Here is a 20,806-nt window from a genome sequence, read left to right on the forward strand (position 1 = left end):
AGTCAAGGGACTCTTTCTATTAAAAAAAAGTTTAACTGAATGCAAAATTTTTAATGATAAAACTACAATGACAAAAAAACACATGTTCCTTTCTCCTATCTAAATGTATAATAGTTATATAATTTTCATAAATAAAAACAGCTACATAAATTAATCATATAAAGCTACTTTGTGGTCAGACAAACTTGAATTGGAATCCCAGTTTATCCCTGGCTCTTTGCCTTCTGAGGAGAATGGCTACGTCTGCCTTACTCTTGGATTTCTCATATGTATAATAGAAATCAATAGGCATTTTTAAAAGAACCTCATCCATCCAAGGGATAGCACTGAACAATTATGTCAATGGCACTGTCTGAGACCCCAGATATATTCTTCATGAATATAGGAATACATTCCTCATATTCCTATCAGAGGCATGCCCTTTGTTGCTATGTTTTTGACACACTACTCCTTTGGATATTTATTTAAAATGTTTATATGGAAGGAAACTCAAAAATATATGACTCTTGATGAAGAAATGGTAGGGGTAAATTGATTAATATAAAATGTGTGCCAGGCACTGTTCTAAGTCTTGCTCTTATATAACAAATATGTACATAATCCTTACAAGAATTTTATAAAGAAAACATCTCTTATCTTTGTTAAATCTTTCATGGTGGGTCCTGATTTTCACATGAAGAAAATGTTAGGACTTGTACCCAAGGGCAAGTCCATTTTACAGTAAGTCAAGGCATTTCTCATCCCATGTGTTGCATTTTATCAATGAACTCTTTAAAGCAACTAGAATTTTAAAGAACATGAAGACTGTGAAAATGTCCTGCAATTTGGCAGAGGGGAGTTCAGCGACGACATTCAAGATGAACAATTTTTAAAGAAAATGGAAACAGGAAATGTGATTGTATACTGATATACAGTATAATGAAATCCAGAAAATTAGTATAATGAAATCCAGAAAACTAGTGACCGTAAAATTAGAGGGAACAGCAGTCCTGCAAACAAGAGCCTGCAGCAGGTGAGGAAGGTTGTTGCTCTTCATAATGCTGTCTCCAGTTCATCTTAGAGAAACTACGATTGTGGTGGGGCAGCTGACGTGAATAGAAAATATCACCATTTGATCTATCCAGGCAACTGCCTCTATTCTTCATTTCTTGTCCACAACTATAACTTATACTATCTCAAATAATTAATTTTTATTCTTTTTAAAGACAATTTTATCTTTTATTAGCTATTGGAACTTCTTAGTTTATGTACTTCCATTATTTTATAAAATTGCATTTCTATCCCAGTGAGGCAATTTCAATACAGTAGAAAAAAGTGAAGCCCTTGAATAAGATACTTTGCTTTTAAAATCTCTGATTAAGCCGAAATATCTTCAGAAAAACTCTTGTTCTTAGGTAACTTCCTACTGACAACATACACGCTGAAAAAATTTAATGTTCATTAAATTTTCGCAAGGATATCCGTATTAAAAAAAGGAACAGTGACTATTTAGATTCATAACCAAAAATCTACCACATAATTCACTAAACTTTTTTTTTGTTTGTTACCTAAATTCTGAGTCATGCTGTTTGTGGATGGCCTAATAAATATTAATAACTCATGTAGATAAAAAGATACAAGAATATTATCTGATTTTAATAAGACACGAATATCATGGTAGATTATTTCACTTTCATAACATCTAAAATAATTAAATGTTCCTTAAATGTATATGAAATTAATCAGATAAATATACTAAGATACTTTAAAAAATACTCTTTTCCTTGTATAATGTATTTTTTAACATTTTCCCATAATGTTCCTTTCACACTGAAAGTTTTTCCACTGCTCACAATACTGACTCTTTGAAAACATTGAGGATTTTCTACTTTAAATAACAGCCTTTTTCAGTGAAGATGACAAGAAAAAGGAAGTATTTGGAGAAAACCTTGAACTTCACTTAAATAGAATTCCCAGAGTTACTCACTCAGGATATTTTGAACAATAAATAATAAATTTTTATGGTAACAAAGTCTAAGATTTGAGTGACTCTGGAGTGACTAGACACCTTTTATCATAAAACTTCAGCAACACTGTCAAAATAAAGTCTTTATGCAACTTCTTGAAGTATTATTATATGTGAAACTCAGAAGCAATTTTATCTGGTTTTTAATACCTTGTTGCTTTTGAGGATCATAAATCTGAAGCCCAAACAGGGGTGGTCTTTCACGCCTCAGTAATGTCACTTCATTCGTTATCAAATCTAGTTGAAAAATGGAACCATTCATATAATCAGTCCAGAACACATAATTCCCATGATGTGACAGTCCAAAAGGATGGTTCAACTCTTTCCCACTGTAAACAATCTGTAAAATATAAACACACTGTGAAAAATCAGACCTGACCTTTAGAAACATAACCAAATATTCAGAGAAGCTGATATTCAAATAAGTAGAACAGATAATGATCTAACTAATAACTTAGTTTCTTTCAGTGTATTTGAAAAATGGATTTCACAATGTGAGCATATTTTTCTGTTTTTAGGACATGTTATTTGAAGGAGACCATTTACATTTCATCCATTTCAATTCTCTCATACATGGCATTATACATATGGTCAAGAAATGCAAACATTAAAATGACCTTGCCTGATACTCTTCCCTATCTCTTTTCTTTATGATACTCCGGTATCATATTCTGGCACAGAAATTGATCTGAGTAATTAGTGGCATTATGTATATTGCAGTATTGCTCATCCAATAGCCAAGGGATACAACATGGTCTAACAACACTGGGAGTGGAAGGAACCCCTCTAGTCAGTTGGATTAATGCAAATTGAAGAAATCTAGGCAATGACAGGGAGGAAGGTAAAATTTTAATTTTGAACATAGAAACACTTATTGGTAGTAAACAGATATACAAGACTCCTGGCTAATTTTAATTCTGCTTGTCTTGATATATTCTTTACATTCCCGTGTATTTTGTGGTTGTTTAAACTACACAGTGGAGCAATCCTGTGATAAGTTCTGTTTTGCATGTAGGGTTGTAGAAGAGAATAGGAATCATACCTCCCATAATAATAATACTTTTTCGTCTTTCACAATTTGTAAAATGATACTGTATACAATATGAAATAGCCTTTTGGACTCAATTCATCTAATATGAGAGGATTGAGTAAGTTATCCAAATAATATAGGGTTAGAAACTGAAATTTTGCTCCTTTTATCTGAACTCTTCATACCAAATTTTCATATGTTGAATAATTGAGACAGTTTCTTATTTTTCTTTGCTCACTTCCATGTAGGCTAAAATATGCTGGCTAATAAAGTGCTATGTATATTGTGTACATATCAACATCTTCAAAGGGATCATAAATATTTTTTAACACCCCTTAAGTATGCGACATTAGGTTAAATGTAAATCAATTTTACTTATTTGGGGAAAGACATTTAAAGCACTCACTGTTAGAGTTAACCAACAACTGAAATGGTCTTAACTGATTAGTACATTATATTTCTCAAAGAGAATACTTAATAAATGGGCTTGGCCAATTGTGCAATCTTCCTTTCCAAAAAAGAAGAAAGTGTATTGTCAAAGGAAGCGTTTTGGTAATTTCTCATATTCCATTTTTCTAAATAGTCGAAGCCAGTTCATAATGTTATATGTGCTTAGGTGATTATAAGACAGAATACAGAGGTGATATTTTGCCAACACAGTCAACTTCATTCTCAATCTCACTGAAGAAATGCAAAATCATTTTGCGACGATTCTACCAAAAGAGGCAAGAAGATGTTGATATTTATTCACACCCATAAGCTTGAAGTTCAGTCCACTCTTGTGTTTTAGTTCCAATGTCATGAAGTTCTTTATTTGAATAAATGAATTCTAATTACTTTGTCATAATACATAGGTTACATTTCAGGTGCAAATACTGAAGATATTTGAACCGAGTTGGGGTGCTTGGTCCTAGCAAACATCAGTAATGTAGAAAAACTGCATTTTCAAACAGCTCTGATATGCTGAGAGCTTCTCTGAAAAATCCCACAAACCCTGGCATGCCACAGTGAGCTGGGCCTGGTCTCCCGGAGGCAAATGCCAGCTGCACTACTTAATGCTTAGCCTCCTTCAGCCACCCCACAGAGACTACTGGCAGAGGGGTAAAAATAAACTTGAAAGTATTTTTAACACAACACAACAAGGCTCTGTGACAGAAGCCTGTGGGTTAAAACAGCAGCATTTGTCTTTTACCTTCCTGTGAGTTCCATTCAAAAACACTTTTTCAATATGATCATAATAGGCATCACACCAGTATAATGTGTGGGTGTGAAAGTCCAGAGTTAAGCCGTTTGGCCACAGCATCTTTGAAGTCACAAAAATCTGCCGATTGAAGCCATCCATCCAGGCCTTCTCAATCCTTCCCACGCTGTCATCTATTTCATCTTCCTCCCAGTCTGTCCAATACATCCAACTAAGACATTAAAAACAAGAGCACACGCGTGTCATTTCAACCAGCCACCATATAGACAGACACTTCCTGAGATTTGGCGCCTCCATAAAATGTAGTTACATTCTGATTTGTTCTCCTACCTAAATGCTGACCTGCCCAGAGGAGGCAGCTGTGAAGCACTCAGGGAAGGTAAAATTTGTTCAGTGGAGACAATTAGACACATTTCAGAAAACCCACGACCACCACTACGGCACTTACTGGCCTCTTTTATTAATTAACCTAACAGCAAGTGCCAAATACTGATTCTCTTTGGTGTTGGTACCAAAAGTTTGGGAAATGATTCTTGAGGCATTACTAACAATTTTTAAATGTCCATTTGATAAAACATATAATCAATTATGTGTTTAAAAAGCAGATTAACTGGCATGAGAATGAGAGCACAGTTAATGATCTACTCCAGACTTTATTTAATCTCATATAAATTATTTATTTTTTTTTAAGGCAGGCAGTTGGATTGTCTCTGTTCTAAAGGGCACAGTCATACTGGGTTTGTTTGGCCAGGCCTAATTTGTCTTCCTGATGCAAATTATCTGTGCTTTATTGCTGCTTATTATTACCCTAAAACCCACAGAAGATGATTGAGCTGCACGTAAGTTTAATAACAGTAGGCTGACTGACCTTGAGATTTTGAGCTTTAATTTCCGTCTCAAACAAAAGCATCTGCCTTTAAAAACAAATCTTTTGTGTAAGCTATAACAGTGGAAGAAGGGGCCTTGAGCTAATGTTCCAACTGCCTCATGAATAAGGTTAAAACCCTCCACATGTGTTGTCTTAGGGTCATGTGAAAGTTCCTGAGTTACTAATTAAAGTGTAGGCTTTAATTCAGTCACCTCATATATGACTTTACAAAGCTTCAAAGTTTTCTAAGCTGCTAACCCTGGAAGTACCCTTATTAGATCCTCTGCCTCCCATCTGTTATGAACCCTAAAGAATTTCTGAGGTAATTTGGGACAAATCTGTATCCATGACTAAAACTCCTACTGTGATCTAAACAGGCAGATTTGGGACAGCTGAGGAGGTGACACACCAGCCATTCTTTTATGCCAATTAAGCTCTTTTTAAATTCTCTGAACAGTTTACAATTATGTTGATATGCCTTTTTAGACTTGAGGAAGTATATTTAGATTGGTGAATTTTAATAAGTCCAAATACATTCTAATCCTAGAAATAAACATGGTACTATGCTTATCTTGTATCATGCCTGTTCTTCAAGTGGGTTTATTACTGGGACAAATTAAGAATAAACAGAAGATTCATTCCATTTGCTCTAATCCTGTGCTAGTTAGGCAAAACTACTTCAACTATATAAATCAGCTATGTAAAAGAGAAATAACAACTTTTTCATCTCTCTTGATACCATTTCTGAAATCTTAAACACAGTTAATCAATGCAGTTGTATTGTTGTTGCTAATTTATAACTTGTTAAATTGCAATTATCTTTCCCTCTGGCTTTTCCTCTTGATAATAGCAACACTTTTTTTCTGTGACTCTCTAACCCGAATCACACATATATGTCCATGTAAACACACACACACAGGAGATAATTCTGGTATTATTCTAATATTCTAAACATATTTTATGTGTTGTTATTTGAAGACAGAATTGTTTGTGATCCAATCCACTACCTGAGACTATTTTTAGTCAAACAAAATATAAGAAAAACAAATTTTAAATAAGTGATGCCAATCTGATGGAGACCATATATGTGATCATCAACTCAGCTGATTAAAAGTTATTGATATATTGTGAAAGCCTTATAATTATTATCAAATATGATGATTCATAAACATACAAAATAGGAAACGCAACCTATGAAATAAGCAGGAGAAAACATAAATATTTTTGTAGGTGGGACTTGGGGTATTCACCAAATAAAAATTAGGTTAAGCTGGTCTTCTACTATGACAAGAAAAATTGTACCTCTATTTTTCAAGCTCTGTTCAAATACAATTTCTCAGTGAAGTCTGCCCCTAGCTTTTCTGTCAAAATTAGCTCATTCTTTTGTTTCCTAGTGATAGTTGTTAGTTATTTTATAGAATTTATTGCATTTATGCCATGTATTGAATTTGATGGCGTTGCATGTCTGATAATTCCAATTAAAAATTCAAGTAATTGAGGGCAGGGAATATTTATCGTTCATGTTTGTACTCTGTAGCACTAAGCTTGGCTTTGTTGATATTAATCATGCCCCCAATATAAATTGTATTATCTGGTGGGTCAATCCCAGAAATTTTTAAATCCTTAAGATTTTCTGCCATGGAAGTGAAATAACTTTTAAAAAACTTGATTGAGTCGATGACATAATATCTAGCCGTTAACTAGAAGATGTGGTACTCTTAATTGAGAGAGGGATATAGAAAATCCTGTTTGGAGGGAAATATGCACTTAGCTTTGGACTCATCTTTTCTCGGAGATAATGTTTTGAGAAATCAGAACTGGAGCTGTCACTTTCTAAGTTATTGATGTAAATTATGAGATTTGAAATGATTGCAAAGGAGGGAGTTCGTCTGTAGCTATCACCTTGAGGAACAGTCCACCATAATTGATTCCTCCTCCAGGTTTATCCCCATTTCAACAATTTTTGAGGCCTGCCAATCCTATTCTTCCCTGTCTGTTTTCTCAGGTCCCACTTTTCTGTTGCTATTACAAATGCTACAGTCTGTCTTTCATCACTTTTCGAAGGGAACTCCCAATGGATTGTCTTTCATAGAGCTATCATATGGCGTTCACATGTCTTCCTAAATCATGAATTAAAAAATGTGATTTTTATCCTCAGAACCTTCCAATTACTCTGATGTCAGCAAAATAAGTCAAAACTTTTATTTACAGCATTGAAGATTTCTGCATATTTCTAGTCTCACCTCCTGCTATGTTCCTTCGAATGTCCCCTGCTCTAGCCTTAATGAACTCATCCCACCTCAAAACTGCCATTAGCTTCCTCGCCTCTAACAATTATTCATACTGTCCCTTCAGAGTACATTGACTAACCTTATGACTGCACACCCCAAGTCCCTGGGACCCTATTCATTTGGAAATTCTATCCATCCTCTAAAGTTCAATTCTGAATTAAAAACCTCAGTGAATTCCCAAAGAGCATGTATTTCATTCTATTTTATTTTATAGGTAAAGTGTGTGTGGGGTGTGTGTGTGTGTGTGTGTGTGTGTGTACACCAAGCACACCAGATTATAAACTCCTTGAAGACAATCACTGTCTTACTGATTTCTATTGATCTATATGGTAGTCACTCAATAATATATTTTAATAAATAAATAAATGAAAAATTACCCTTTCCTGATTTCTATAATTGGTTATGACGCTTTTGATAAAACCATAGCTCTGAAGAGTACTTTTTGTTAATAGGCTATTATGGCAGAGAAAATCTGTGATGCTTTCCTGTGTACAGCTGCAAAAAGGTATTATGGTAGAAAAATGTCAATGAACCAGGTTTTTACAAAAAATGTTTTGATTAAAGTTATATTATGCTATTTTAAATGGAGTTTTCCAAACTAAACTTTCTTCTTCACTTTTAAAAAACTTATATTAGGGTCAAATGATTATTTGGACAATTAAATTCACATGGTTCCATTTCTACTTCTACTCCCTTCCAATCCATTCTCCACAGAATAGTAAGATTAGTTGTTGGTTTTTTTTAACATAAATCTGACTACATCAATTCTCTATTTTACATTTACACTGAAGACAAAGTACAAATCTCTCATGGTAGTGGGCGAGGCCCTGCTTTCTTTTCCAATTGCATCCTCAGTCACTTTCCCATTTGCCATCTATAATCCAGCCCGTCTTCATTTCAGTTCCTCTGACAGAAAAGCTTTTGCCCAACTTAAGATTTCAGTTGTTCCATTTTCTTTATCTGAACTCTTTTCCTCACTCTCCATGGCTGGTTCCTCCTTTACAATTAAGTCTCAGCTTAAATGATGCCTCCTTAAAGAGGCCTTTCAGCAAACCTATTAAAACAGGTTTCTGTCAGTCGCCTTCACATCAACCTGTTTGTCTGACTCCATCACTTTGTTCTCTAGAAATTACATTCGTTGTTCATCTGGTACTTATTTATTGATGCATCTGCCCATTCCCTACTTTTCAGATGACACAAGATGCTTCATGAGGGTAAAGGCTATGCCTGCTTTGTTAACCACTGTATACGTAATCAGAGCTCTGGACATTGTGTATTGTTAGGGGAAAATATGTGCATATATACATATATACACATGTGTATATACGTATACCTACACACACATATCCACATATATATGTACACACATGCGTTTTGTTTTTCAGGTTGGTGCATAATAGCAGTATTCTATAATATTTAAAAATCTGATGGAAGAAGTAGAAGAGTCATTCTTTGCAACATCAGAGGCAAATATAGGATTAGTTGGGAGATAAGTACTATAGGGATGCCTTAATGAAAAGAAAAAATGTCATATCAATCAGATTTGTCCCCAGATACTTTGAACTATGTAGATGCTGTGGGTTTCAAATCTAAATTGGATGCCTGCCTCTTAGGGAAGTGTTGAAGTGGATTCCTGAATTTGAAGAGAGAGATGGGTCTAGTGGCCCCTAAATTTTCTTCCAAATCATCTTATTCTATGACCTGCACATTTATGTCATCTCCCCAAGCACCTCAAAGACCCATTGACTCTATCGGAAAATATTTTCCTCTAACAGAATACTGAGAAGTAAGATGTTGTTTTAAGATATATTTGAAACATCTTGCTTCACGGAGATTTAGACAGCGTGGAATAAATATTTTCTCTAAAAATTAAGATTGCCTCGGTTTAAAGGTCAAATAGATGACTTGGTTTAAAAGTCCAGGAATAAAATAGAAATTTAAAGAATCCACACATAAAATCACTAAAATTACTTTATAATTATGCCTTACAAAAAACATGCAATGAGTTCATCCACTGATTAGGTCAGCCTGGAAAGAAGCACCCTGATTGTATGGAGCTATTCTCAATACAAACAATTTTAGGAACTGCAATCTGGTGATCTCAGTTTATAAGGGAGTCATGTGCTTCTTATTCAATTAAGTATTTCTTTTCTATGCAATAGTAAGGTATAAAAATATTAATTTTGTGATGCCATTTTGAAACAGTGAAATATAAGCCCCGGAGGGGATAAAAACCACATACAACAACTGTACATGTAGAATATGCAATCCACTCATTTAATTCTGAGATTCTATTAGGAATTTTCACATTTCTTTAATATTTCTATATGCACATTATTGCTTGTGTTCAGGTAATAGCTATGAATAACAATCACAGGAAAACATATTCTCAAAAATTGCACAAAATAATCCATCCTGAAACAAGTAGCACATACTATAAAATGATGTCACTATATGGAAACTATGGTTATGTCCAAAAATACAGTTACCAACCTAGACTAGTAAAAAGTAGTGGAGAGTGGCATGGACATATATACACTACCAAACATAAAATAGATAGCTAGTGGGAAGCAGCCGCATAGCACAGGGAGATCAGCTCGGTGCTTTGTGACCACCTAGAGGGATGGGATAGGGAGGGTGGGAGGGAGGGAGATGCAAGAGGGAAGAGATATGGGGACATATGTATATGTATAACTGATTCACTTTGTTATAAAGCAGAAACTAACACACCCACTGTAAAGCAATTATACTCCAAGAAGATGTTAAAAAAAAAAAAAAGTAGTGGAGTATAGTGGCTCTGAGTAAAGTCTTGGAGACAGGTTGCTTGGATTTAAATATCTATCCAGGTTCTTAATAATCAAATGGTCTTTTGCAAGTCCATTACAAATTTCTTCTTTGTAAAACAAGAATGAGAACAGCAACTAATTCAAAGTATTATTGTGCAGAATCACAACATAGGTCATGGTAATCTATTTAACAAAATGCCTGGCCCACAGTAAATGCACAAAAAGAGGAAACTTGCTATGTTTTGAATACTTTAAACTTCAATAGTCTTTAATTTAAAAAATTAAATTGATTGATTTGCTGATTGAATTGATTATTTATCTTGGTGTCAGGCTGTCTAAAATGGAGAATTATGGTGCTTGTCTGAATAAACCAAGTAAATATATTCTTTATACAAATAATCTGTTTATTTCAGTTCAATGTATCTTGACATGTTTATTTAGCACATTATCTAGGAGAGATAATCATTAAATGAATAACTTTTCCCAGTGAGGCCATTCATGTGTGAATGCACATGTGGATTTAAATAAAACTTACTAATACTAAATATGTAAAAACCAAATTTATCTAATATAATTTTCCTTATATAAAGCTGATCAAATATTGCATACCCATTAATAGGATCCACCACAATCCCTCTGGGATGGGACATTTCTCCCTCTAGGAGAGTCTTCCGACTCTGAGAAGCCTTTTCCAGCCTAGCCACGTTAATGGTCTTCCTATGGCCATCATTTGTCCAGTAAAGGTTATTTCCAATCCAGTCCACAGCAATGCCCTCCACATTATCCAGATCTGCAAAAACCAAAAACAAGAAAGAAAGAAATTTTACATTAGTGTCCACTACTTACCTTCTACTTAATAAAAAGTATAATTTTAAAAGGAATACATTCTGATCTATAAATCCTTTATAGTGTGATTTTTGCAAATATCATCCCATAGAATATTTTTCAATTTTGTTTTGAATGCCAGGCCCTCTCTTGAGATATTTTATTTGAAACAGTGATCTGCAGAAAAACAGGAAAATATAAGTGATGAGAAAAAGAAATGGTGAAAGATAAGTTCTCAGAGTAAAAATACAGTTTCATAGACTGTTCAGAAGAAAAATCAAGTAACATGATCTAGTAATACGTTCTAAAAGTAAGCATGTTCAAACATGTAATATGTAATCTGAATAACCAAAATAATATGAAGGCCCTTTTGCCAAGAGTTGAACAGGTCCAGCAGAAGCACACCTTTGAAAGCCCAGACTAGGCTTTTATCATGGAACTGCATGAACAGTGAATCTCAAAGAAACACTAAAATATTTCTGTATATTCTAGACTTACTTTAAAAAGGACGCTATTACAGGCTCCTCTAAGATACAGGCAGTTATAATTCAAAGGAATACTGTAAATATATAATCATATGCGCTCCCCTAATTCAAATCTTTACAGAAGGGGAAACTCTAACACTTAAGAATGAAGGCTTATAGTTTATTACCACATAAGCAGTGGTAGAATAGGGATAAAATCCAAGTCAGAGGATCCCAAACGTAGAGATTTTTATAACTGCACTGTTCCTATGGTGAGTCTTTTCCTCACTTTTTGCCATCTTGTAAACCATCCTCCAAACTGTACACAACATCCTAAGTATAATTCTATCCCTCTATTGCACGAGAAATTACTGTGAACTTCTTTCAAAACCAGGAAAGCCTCTGTCTCTTTTCCTCCTGGGTGTGAGGTAGAGAACTGGCACTTACTAGACACAACAACAGGTAGTAGTACATCAGACACAGAGATGAACATTCACATGCTACTGGGAAATCTACATGACATTTTCCCTCATACGCAGATGTCATAAACATTGACTATTATCATATTCTTTAACCATGGCCCTCTGGCCTTGGAAAAAATAAAATTTTCTTTTGTGACCCTTTCTGCTAATCAGCATGTGCCCTAACTCAGGATGACTAATACAGTGTGTGATTTGATCTAACTGAAAATCTGATTATAGTGAATCAGGTATGTTCTCAATTTCACTAAGCTATCTGCTTCATTATCAACCAATATGAGTAATTTTCACAGGTTAATTGTGCCTATGCTTAGAAAAAAGTTTCATTTTTGTCTTTAGTTTATTGACAATTTTACTGAGCACTTTCCTGCTCTGGCATAATGGAAAGAGAGTAACTATTTACTCTTTTCTATTTATCATAGTCTGTGGCTGGTTTTTGTCTTGTTGTGGGTTTTCAAAAGTTATATTACACCTGAAATCTAACCCAGCATGGAAACTTTCTTCCTCAATAACCTTCTCATTTCTAAAACATTCCCTTTTGACATTTGACTTAATAGTTTTTTCTTTTTCATATGAAGCAGCTGTAGTATTATTTGATTGAAATTTTGTTTCTGACACTTGGGTAAGTAACTCAGTCACTCTGATCCTTAATTTCTCCATTTAAAAAGTGATGATAATAATAGCAGCTACTCTGTAGGATGATTAAACAAGAGGTAAATTAGCTACTGCATGTAAAATACTTAGCATACTGCCTGTAATATTGTAAATTCTCAACATGTTAATTTTTATAAATTCATCAGGATTAAAAATAATATACATACATACATACATATATAAATCCTGGCTCTTTTGATAGGAATAGACCTTACATTTTTATCTTTTAAAGTAATTTTTCAGTAATATTTCCTTACATTTTAACTGGTGGCCAAATTTAATTAGAAATAGGATATGCAGAGTCAGTTGTGAATAAATAGAGTGGGATGGAATGGAATTCTAAAAAGCAGAACTTGGGAGGATCCTGTCTCTAATTGGTTCATTTGTTTTGTCTTTGAAAAATGAAATGTTTGAATAGCATGAAGTAGTGATTAGGATCACAAGTTCTAGAACCACACTTCCTAGGCTCTATAACTCTGAGCGAGTTACACCTGATCTTTAAGATTGGTGTAATGATACTGTTTAACTCATAGGATTGTTTTGAGGATTAAATGAATATATAAAACTCTTGAAAATAATGTTTGGCACATAATAAATACTACATAAATGTTGCTATGAGTATTATTACTAATAGTATTATTATAATCTTCTCTTTAGCTACCTATCTATTGAGACAGCAATGAATCAATTAGCCTAGAATGCTTTATAACATTATTTGTGTGTGTGTGTGTGTGTGTGTGTGCTTTGTTTTGTTTTTCTGTTCTGGAAAGGATGTGGATGGATGAAAATTTAAAAAAAAACAAAAACAAAAACTCAAAAATGAGTCTTATGTGCATCTTGGGAATTTTTTTAGGCTATCTTTAACCAGACATGGAGAAACTTCCTCTCTTATACTTGTAGGACAAAGCCTGAAGAATCAATGAATCCCTTTCCCAACAAATATACATTGGTAAGGAAAATACTCTGGCTCTATATAATTTGACATCTTCCTTTAACTTATGACTTAGATGAAACACTAAGACATATAGAGCATTGGTTTTATGTACACTTAATTTTTCACTCAACAGGTTTTGGATGGGGCCTCCCTGAGATTGACTATCAGGATCTCTATGACCAAAATCCTTCAACTAGGTGATCAATAACATATGAAGGTTTATGTCACTGAACTTCCAAACAAACATAGGTAACTACAGAGATACTAATCACTAGCTCAAGGAAACACATGACTGATCAAATGCATGAAAGTTGTTTGTTAAAGAGAAACTTGCTAGAGTAGATTGCTTTGATACCTTTGGGTAGAGTTGAAGTATTCTACATTCTAAAATCAATATCCATTACATCATCATCATTATTATTTTTACATAACGAAAGCAAACAAAGAGTATGACTTTTTTTTTAAATCTGGTCAAAATCTCCCTTACGTTTCACTAGATACCCATTTTCATTAATTGAGAGGCAAGAACTCAACGTGCTTGTACTTTTTCAAAAAAAAAAAAGAGAAAAATTCTGGTAAATAATGGTTTCCTGTAATCTTTTTAGATTAAGATTATGTCTATATGTTGCTTTTTAAGTGAAGAAATGACACATTTATCCATATAATTCAGATTAAAAACAGACTTTTTCATTTATTCTGTGAATACTTAAGGTTAACATATTATTTTGACTCAAATAATTAAAATTTCCATTACTTTTTCTTTGTAAACATTGTTCTAGTACATCAAGAATAACTTTTATAAATGGACAGAATATATAAATAGTGCTCTAGAAAAACATCTCATCAAAGCTAGATTTTTTTCACTGAAGTGAAAAATTCTTGATGGTAGCATTGTTATTTCCTACAGTTGATACCTACCATTAATGAAATGTGGATGAATAAGAGATAATAAAATTTATATAAATTAAAAAGAATAATTATGTGGATTTAAAATAAATAAAACAGAAAGCTATTTAAAGTAATTTAATATCTAGGATTAGATAAAACAAGCATTTGAAACAGAGGTTGGAAAACATATTTCTAAAATGAAAACATCATTACAGATCTGATTTTTAGATACTATACCTTTATGAAACAGAAGAGGATTAAAGTTTTTATATTTAAAATAAGATCTTCAACTTTTAAAAATGGGTCCAAGATTAAAAAAAAAAAAATTAAATGGCCAAGGATGTGAGCAGTGGCCTTAGTTTCCTTAAGGTGCATAAACCAGATCTCCAGATTAATGCATGTCTTGATGCTTTGCAACAGAATTTGATTAAGGAATCATAAGGAATTAACTGGAAATTACACCCCATAATTGCCATTATAAAAACACAGTGCCTCTATTTTTCCAATGTATCCAAGTTCTTCTGTCCTTAGTATGAACATTATTTTTCTGAGTCGGAATGAAGTATTCCAAAAGTGTTTGCATGAGTTCAGAGTATGACCACATGCCTTAAATAACTGGAAGTGCCCTATGCATGTAGATACGTCCAGGGCCAGTGATACCTTACCCTGCCTCAGAGTCAGTGCTTGGACAACTCTCCTGCCTCATATCCCTACAGTTCAATTAATTCAAATTCTCTTTGTGCATCTCAATAAGGCCTGAGGTGATGTATCTGACATGTGTGAATGAAGTTCATTTAATTAATAGTGTGGCAGTAAAGTTGCCTGCTGAATTTTCTACCTCATAAGGTTACAGGAGTACTTGGCCAGACTAAAGTTTTCTACATCATCTGTCCCCAGCGGCTAGCTGAGGCTGATGGTCTCATCCTCATTTTCATTCCAAGTCCTTCCTCAGTTCATTTATTAGGTCGGAGAGGGTGAATACACAAGTTACTCTCAATGAGAACAAAATACTTTGCTGTTTTCGTCAAAGAGATATGTAAAGTGTATATAAGGGTCTTGTTTTTCAGATGAACAGAATATATTAAAACATAGTGGTTTCCTTCTATTATCAAAAGCGTGTTTTCAGTTTCAGTTTGGGGAGAGGGTGATACTGGTGGTCTCTCTAGGACATTCGGATATGTCATCTTTGATGCAGTGATGAACATATGTAAGAAAAAAGAGAGTGTCACAGTATGCATCATAGTTACCAATACAGTAATCTAAAGTGATGAGTAAAATGAAACATTTCAAGAACTGTTAAGAGCTGAGATCTTACCCTACTTTCAAGCTAACAAGTTAGCCTGGCACTGTTTCATGGATAATGGCGGATGACACAAAACTTGTAGGACAGATAGAGAAGTCTTTATTACTTATGGCACAGCAAGCAGCATGGCCATCAGCAGACTGGTGTCCCTTTAGTCCAAAGTCCCCTGGGGACAGCTGGGATGGGCCCATATGGATGCCTTCACACACAGTTGATTGCGTTGCAGGAGAAGAATTCCAAATTTAGAAAACCCAAACATTTTCTAATAGGCGATAAGCAGGCCTGCTTATCTGCACCTGATGGATACTCTACCTCTTCTTCCAAGTATCTCTTCTATGCAAACACCCTTGTTAGGATACCTCAGAACAAAACGCAAATAATGCCTCACTCTAAGACATGCAGAAATGTGAGGGATCCATGGAGAAGTGTCTCCCAAGAAAAGAAATCCTAAAAAGTCACAATTTATGTCTTTAATAATGCAGATACAGTAAGAAGTTATATGAATATGACCATAATAAAAATCATTTCTGGTTCCAGGCTATTGCCCTTATGGGAATTCTCTGTTTACACTATCACACCTTAAAGCATATTGTTCAGCTAGCCAGGTGTGATGAACTAATTTTATGAGTCAATTTGGCTAGGCTGTGGTACACAGATATTCAGTTAAACAGCAGTCCAGATATTGCTGTGAAGGTATTATTAGATGATATTAACATTTAAATCAGTACAATTGGAGTAGAGTAGATTACTCTCCATAATGTGGGTTGATCTCATCCAATGAGTTGAAAGCTTTAAGAGAAAGTAGACTGAAATCCCCTAAGGAAGAGGGAATTTGGCTTCTACACTGTCTTTGGATTCGAGCTGCAATATCATCAACTTTTCCCTGGGTCAACAGCCTGTCAGTCTACCCCATAGATTTTGGACTTGCTATTCTCCACAATCATGTGAGGTAATTACTTAAATATATAGCTCTGTTTCTCTTTCTTTATGTACACATCCTATTGGTTCTGTTTCTCCAGAGAACCCTGACTAAAACACCACTGCCATGCCTGCAATCCAGAAATGATTCTGCTGAATATTCTGGGCAGAAGGGCACTCTTCACATTCATTGTTTCCAGATGAAATATTGCAACCTATATATCATGCAAGCCAGAGTAGCTTCCAATTTAAGAAAGTCCCCACAGTTATGGAATGAATATATAGCTCATTTTACAATATTCCACGACAAATTTCTAGATAATATCCCAGTTGTATTGTAAATATTTTTAATGTTTTTATTTTCTGCATATTATGATGTTTTGACATCTTTAAAAAACCTTTCTAGCTGGGGGGAGACTACCTCTCCTGGAGATAGCCAATTACTAAAGATAGCAAAGGGCACAGCCAAGAACTTGCCTTTGATGTGCAACCTAACCACTCCAGAGCCATACCTCCTCTACCTGGTCTCTACAGGAGGCAATATTCCTCTGCCTAATCATCCCAAGTCCAGGCACCATGCCAATAACGACCAGACTTATCGTTTAAAGCCCAATGGAATTATTCAAACTAGACAATCCTAAACTGTTTATCTTTCCCTGCCCTGCCTTTCCCACAGAAACTCCAGTAAAGCCTGTGGCCTACCGGTTTCCCTTCATTTCTGTCTTTTGCCCTGTGACCACTCGGTGACCACCCTGGTGTGTCTCCTATGTGGTCCTCTGTGGTGTGGTGTGCCTTCTGTTTCTGGGACCTGTAATTATAACAAACTTTGTTTTTCTGAACCCTCTCCACTGTCTCATGTTGTGGCCATACCTGACTAACCATCTCATAAAGAATGCAAAATATGAGTCTTCATTGTGAATGGAGAGAGAGAAAGGAATTTCCATTCATGCCCTTTTACTACCCAATTTGGCCTACTTAACGAGAGAACTGAGCAAAAATCACTTCAACTTCTGAACGCAAAGTATCACAGATATTCTTGAATATTCCTTTCAGTCCTATGAAGTAGGTTATAATTTATAAAAATAAAATACTTTGAAAGTGGACTTCCCTGGTGGTACAGTGGTTAAGAATCCACCTGCCAATGCAGGGGAAATGGGTTCAAGCCCTGGCCCAGGAAGATCCCACATGCCGTGGAGCAACTAAGCCCATGCGCCACAGCTACTGAGCCTGCGCTCTAGAGCCCATGAGCCACAACTACTGAAGCCCACATGCCTAGAGCCCGTGCTCCGCAACAAGAGAAGCCACCACAATGAGAAGCCCACGCACCGCAACGAAGAGTAGCCCCTGCTCGCTGCAACTAGAGAAAGCCTGCACACAGCAACAAAGATCCAACGCAGCCAAAAATAAATAAATTTATAACAAAAAAAGAATACTTTGAAACTTATTGCACTAACTAAATACTTACTCCATCTTTCACATTAGATGAAAAGGCAACTCTATTAGAAGTCACTTGAGCAATTTAATTTCATAAAAAATGACTTTTTTAAGCTATATTTTCTAATATGTTTCATATTTTTGCACTTATTTAAACATTCAAATAGGTGTATCACTTCAATTGATAATTTTTACTGAACTTTGAAAAGAAAACAAGGTAGCACACGCTTTGCTTAGGCATCATGTTTAGTGAAAGATAGTGATAATTAAATTTCAAGTTGAGTTTAAAAGTCAGAGGCTATACATCTTCATTACATTTATAATTACCATGACAAAGAACAAATGTGTCAACTCATCTGACCATCCTCCTGGAGCTTAGCTTAACATACTAAATTATCAAAAGTATACTGTTTTCAGACCCTCATTAGTACCAGAGGGAAAAATGATAGGCAAAATTCATGTGTGGATAACACGTAAATGTGATAAAGGAAGTCAAGTCCTAATAGTAATTTATCTCACAAAACTTTATGTAAGTATCTAAGAAATGCGTACAGTCACACCCTTCTTTGATCCACAGGTAGTCTTACAAAACTGAAGCAGCGAATCAGGGGAAAATGTAATAATAAAACTAGGCAGGGACCCAGTTCTAAGGTCAGTATTTAGAGATAAAAGGAAGTTCTAAAGAATCATAAAGTCCAACGTCTAGATTCTACAAATCATGAAAAAAGCCCTGGAAAGTAAAGTGATTCACAAGGACCCATTTTTTAGTTAGTAGTCAATACAGTAAGTCTGGAAATATGACTCATGTTCCAATGTGCCTATCTACTTTAAAGTTGGATCTCTAGCATTGTACAAAGAAAAATTATAAACAGAAGCAAAAGTCAAAGAAAGTTAATATAAGCGATGATTTATTAGAAGGAAAAAGTAGGATGTAAAAGAGGGGGAGTGGAGATGAGCAAGATTACTGAAGTGAAGGAGTCTTTAACAACCTTCCAATCAAAATTATTATTCTCAATAAACTGTAGCTTTAATTTCTTACCAAAATAGATTAGATGGCTGACAATGTAGAGATTCAACAAATGTGTATATGAGGGAAGTCAAATATTAAAATAAAATATAAGGAAAAACTGAGATGCTGTTACAGAATACATGAGACTGAGAAAATATAACTACTAAATTCATAATGGAAAAACTGGTGAAATTTGATTAAGTTCTTTAGTGGTAACTGTATCAACATTAATTTTCTGGTTTTGATAATTGTGGTATTGTTCTGTAAGATGTTACTATTAGGAAAAACTGTGTGAGGGGTATCAAAACCTCTCTGTACTATTTTGCAATTTTTCCACCAAACTAAATAAAAGTAGTTCAAAATTAAATTTTATAAATGCAATCAAATAAATGAATGACTGGTTTTGGAAATGCATTATTTGTAATATAAAGAAGATGTCAAAGGTTAACTGTGGCATAATCTGTAGGAAAAAGGGAGATAGTTAAAAAGTGATATTAATACTATATTTTCTAACAATTTTGGGGCAGTATGCTAAGTGAATCCTTGCAATTCCACAGCAAATTCATAAAGAAAATCAGTGCAGAATAATTTATCTAAATAAGTATATAGTATAAAATCATTCAAGGTAGTTATGCAACAGTGCAAGAAAAACATGGTATGAAGCTGTGCACAAAAATGAGATGTAAATTCAGAAAGCCTGGCAAAGTTTAAGACAGGGATATTTTGCAGGTATTAACTAAAAATCATATTTTTTTAATTAAAAATGTTACATAAGTTCAAATGAATTATGGGAATATGTAAAATTTTTTAAGATTCCTGAAAAGTCATCAGGGAAGCTCATTATCAGAACAATTTCAATAAATACCAAAGTAACTTAAGATAATCAAAAAATAATAATAATGATTGAACTTATTGATCCTTATTTTAGAATAAAAAAGAATCAACCTTTAATCATTTTTGGTTTCGTTTAATCAGTTTAATTACTATTTTTAAAGTAATGACAGCCAAATAAAAGGCCCCATTCATCCATTCAATGAATATTCATTGCATAGCTACTATATGCCAGGCACCGTTCTAAGCCCTAAGGCTCTATCAATGAACAAACAAACAAAAACCTCTGACACCTTGAAGCTTACATTCTTATAGCAAGACAAAAAACAAACAAACAAAATATGCCTAGGATAAGTACAAAGGAGAAAAAGTAACCAGCTAAAGGCAGTAAGGATTTGGGTGGGAAATTTGCATAGATGCACAATTTTAGATGAGGTGACCAGCAAGGTCTAAGGAGGTGGCCTGTAAGCAAAGACTTCTAAGAGGTAAAGGAGAGAGGCAAGGGGACATCTGATGGAATAGGGTTCCAGACACAAGGAACATCACATGCAAATGCCCAGAGGTGGGGCCACACCCAGAGTGTTCAGGGGATGACAAAGAGAATATCAGAAAAGGAGCAACAGGGATATTATGGGTTATATAGAAGAAAAACCAACTTAAATGAACCATATTTTCCCCTATGAATTTAAAAGTACTTATATGGAACATTTTTGAGGTGATTATATGTAAAATCTTCATGTACAATAGAGATAAGTGAGTCTTTATTATGACGTGTGCTTATTTGCCGGGTCTTATGTATGGGTATTGGGAGAGGCAGTCCCCAGTGGACCTGGAGTCTCCCTGAACTTCACTGCTGAGGGTACCGAACTGTAAGGCTTGTCTGTCT

General features: G+C 34.6%; 1 protein-coding gene across 1 annotated transcript in view; it reads right to left on the reverse strand.

The window, feature by feature from the left end:
• LRP1B (LDL receptor related protein 1B) overlaps window positions 1-20,806 on the reverse strand; it is a 1,897,582-nt gene that overhangs the window by 773,758 nt on the left and 1,103,018 nt on the right. Inside the window, exons 12-14 of the mRNA XM_036857483.1 lie at window positions 10,791-10,971; window positions 4,228-4,447; window positions 2,156-2,345 (exon numbers count right to left, since the gene is read on the reverse strand). Coding sequence (XP_036713378.1) covers window positions 2,156-2,345; window positions 4,228-4,447; window positions 10,791-10,971 — 591 coding nt within the window. The remainder of the gene's footprint in view (window positions 1-2,155; window positions 2,346-4,227; window positions 4,448-10,790; window positions 10,972-20,806) is intronic.

This window comes from Balaenoptera musculus, chromosome 7 (assembly GCF_009873245.2).
Source record: "Balaenoptera musculus isolate JJ_BM4_2016_0621 chromosome 7, mBalMus1.pri.v3, whole genome shotgun sequence".
NCBI lineage: Eukaryota > Metazoa > Chordata > Mammalia > Artiodactyla > Balaenopteridae > Balaenoptera > Balaenoptera musculus.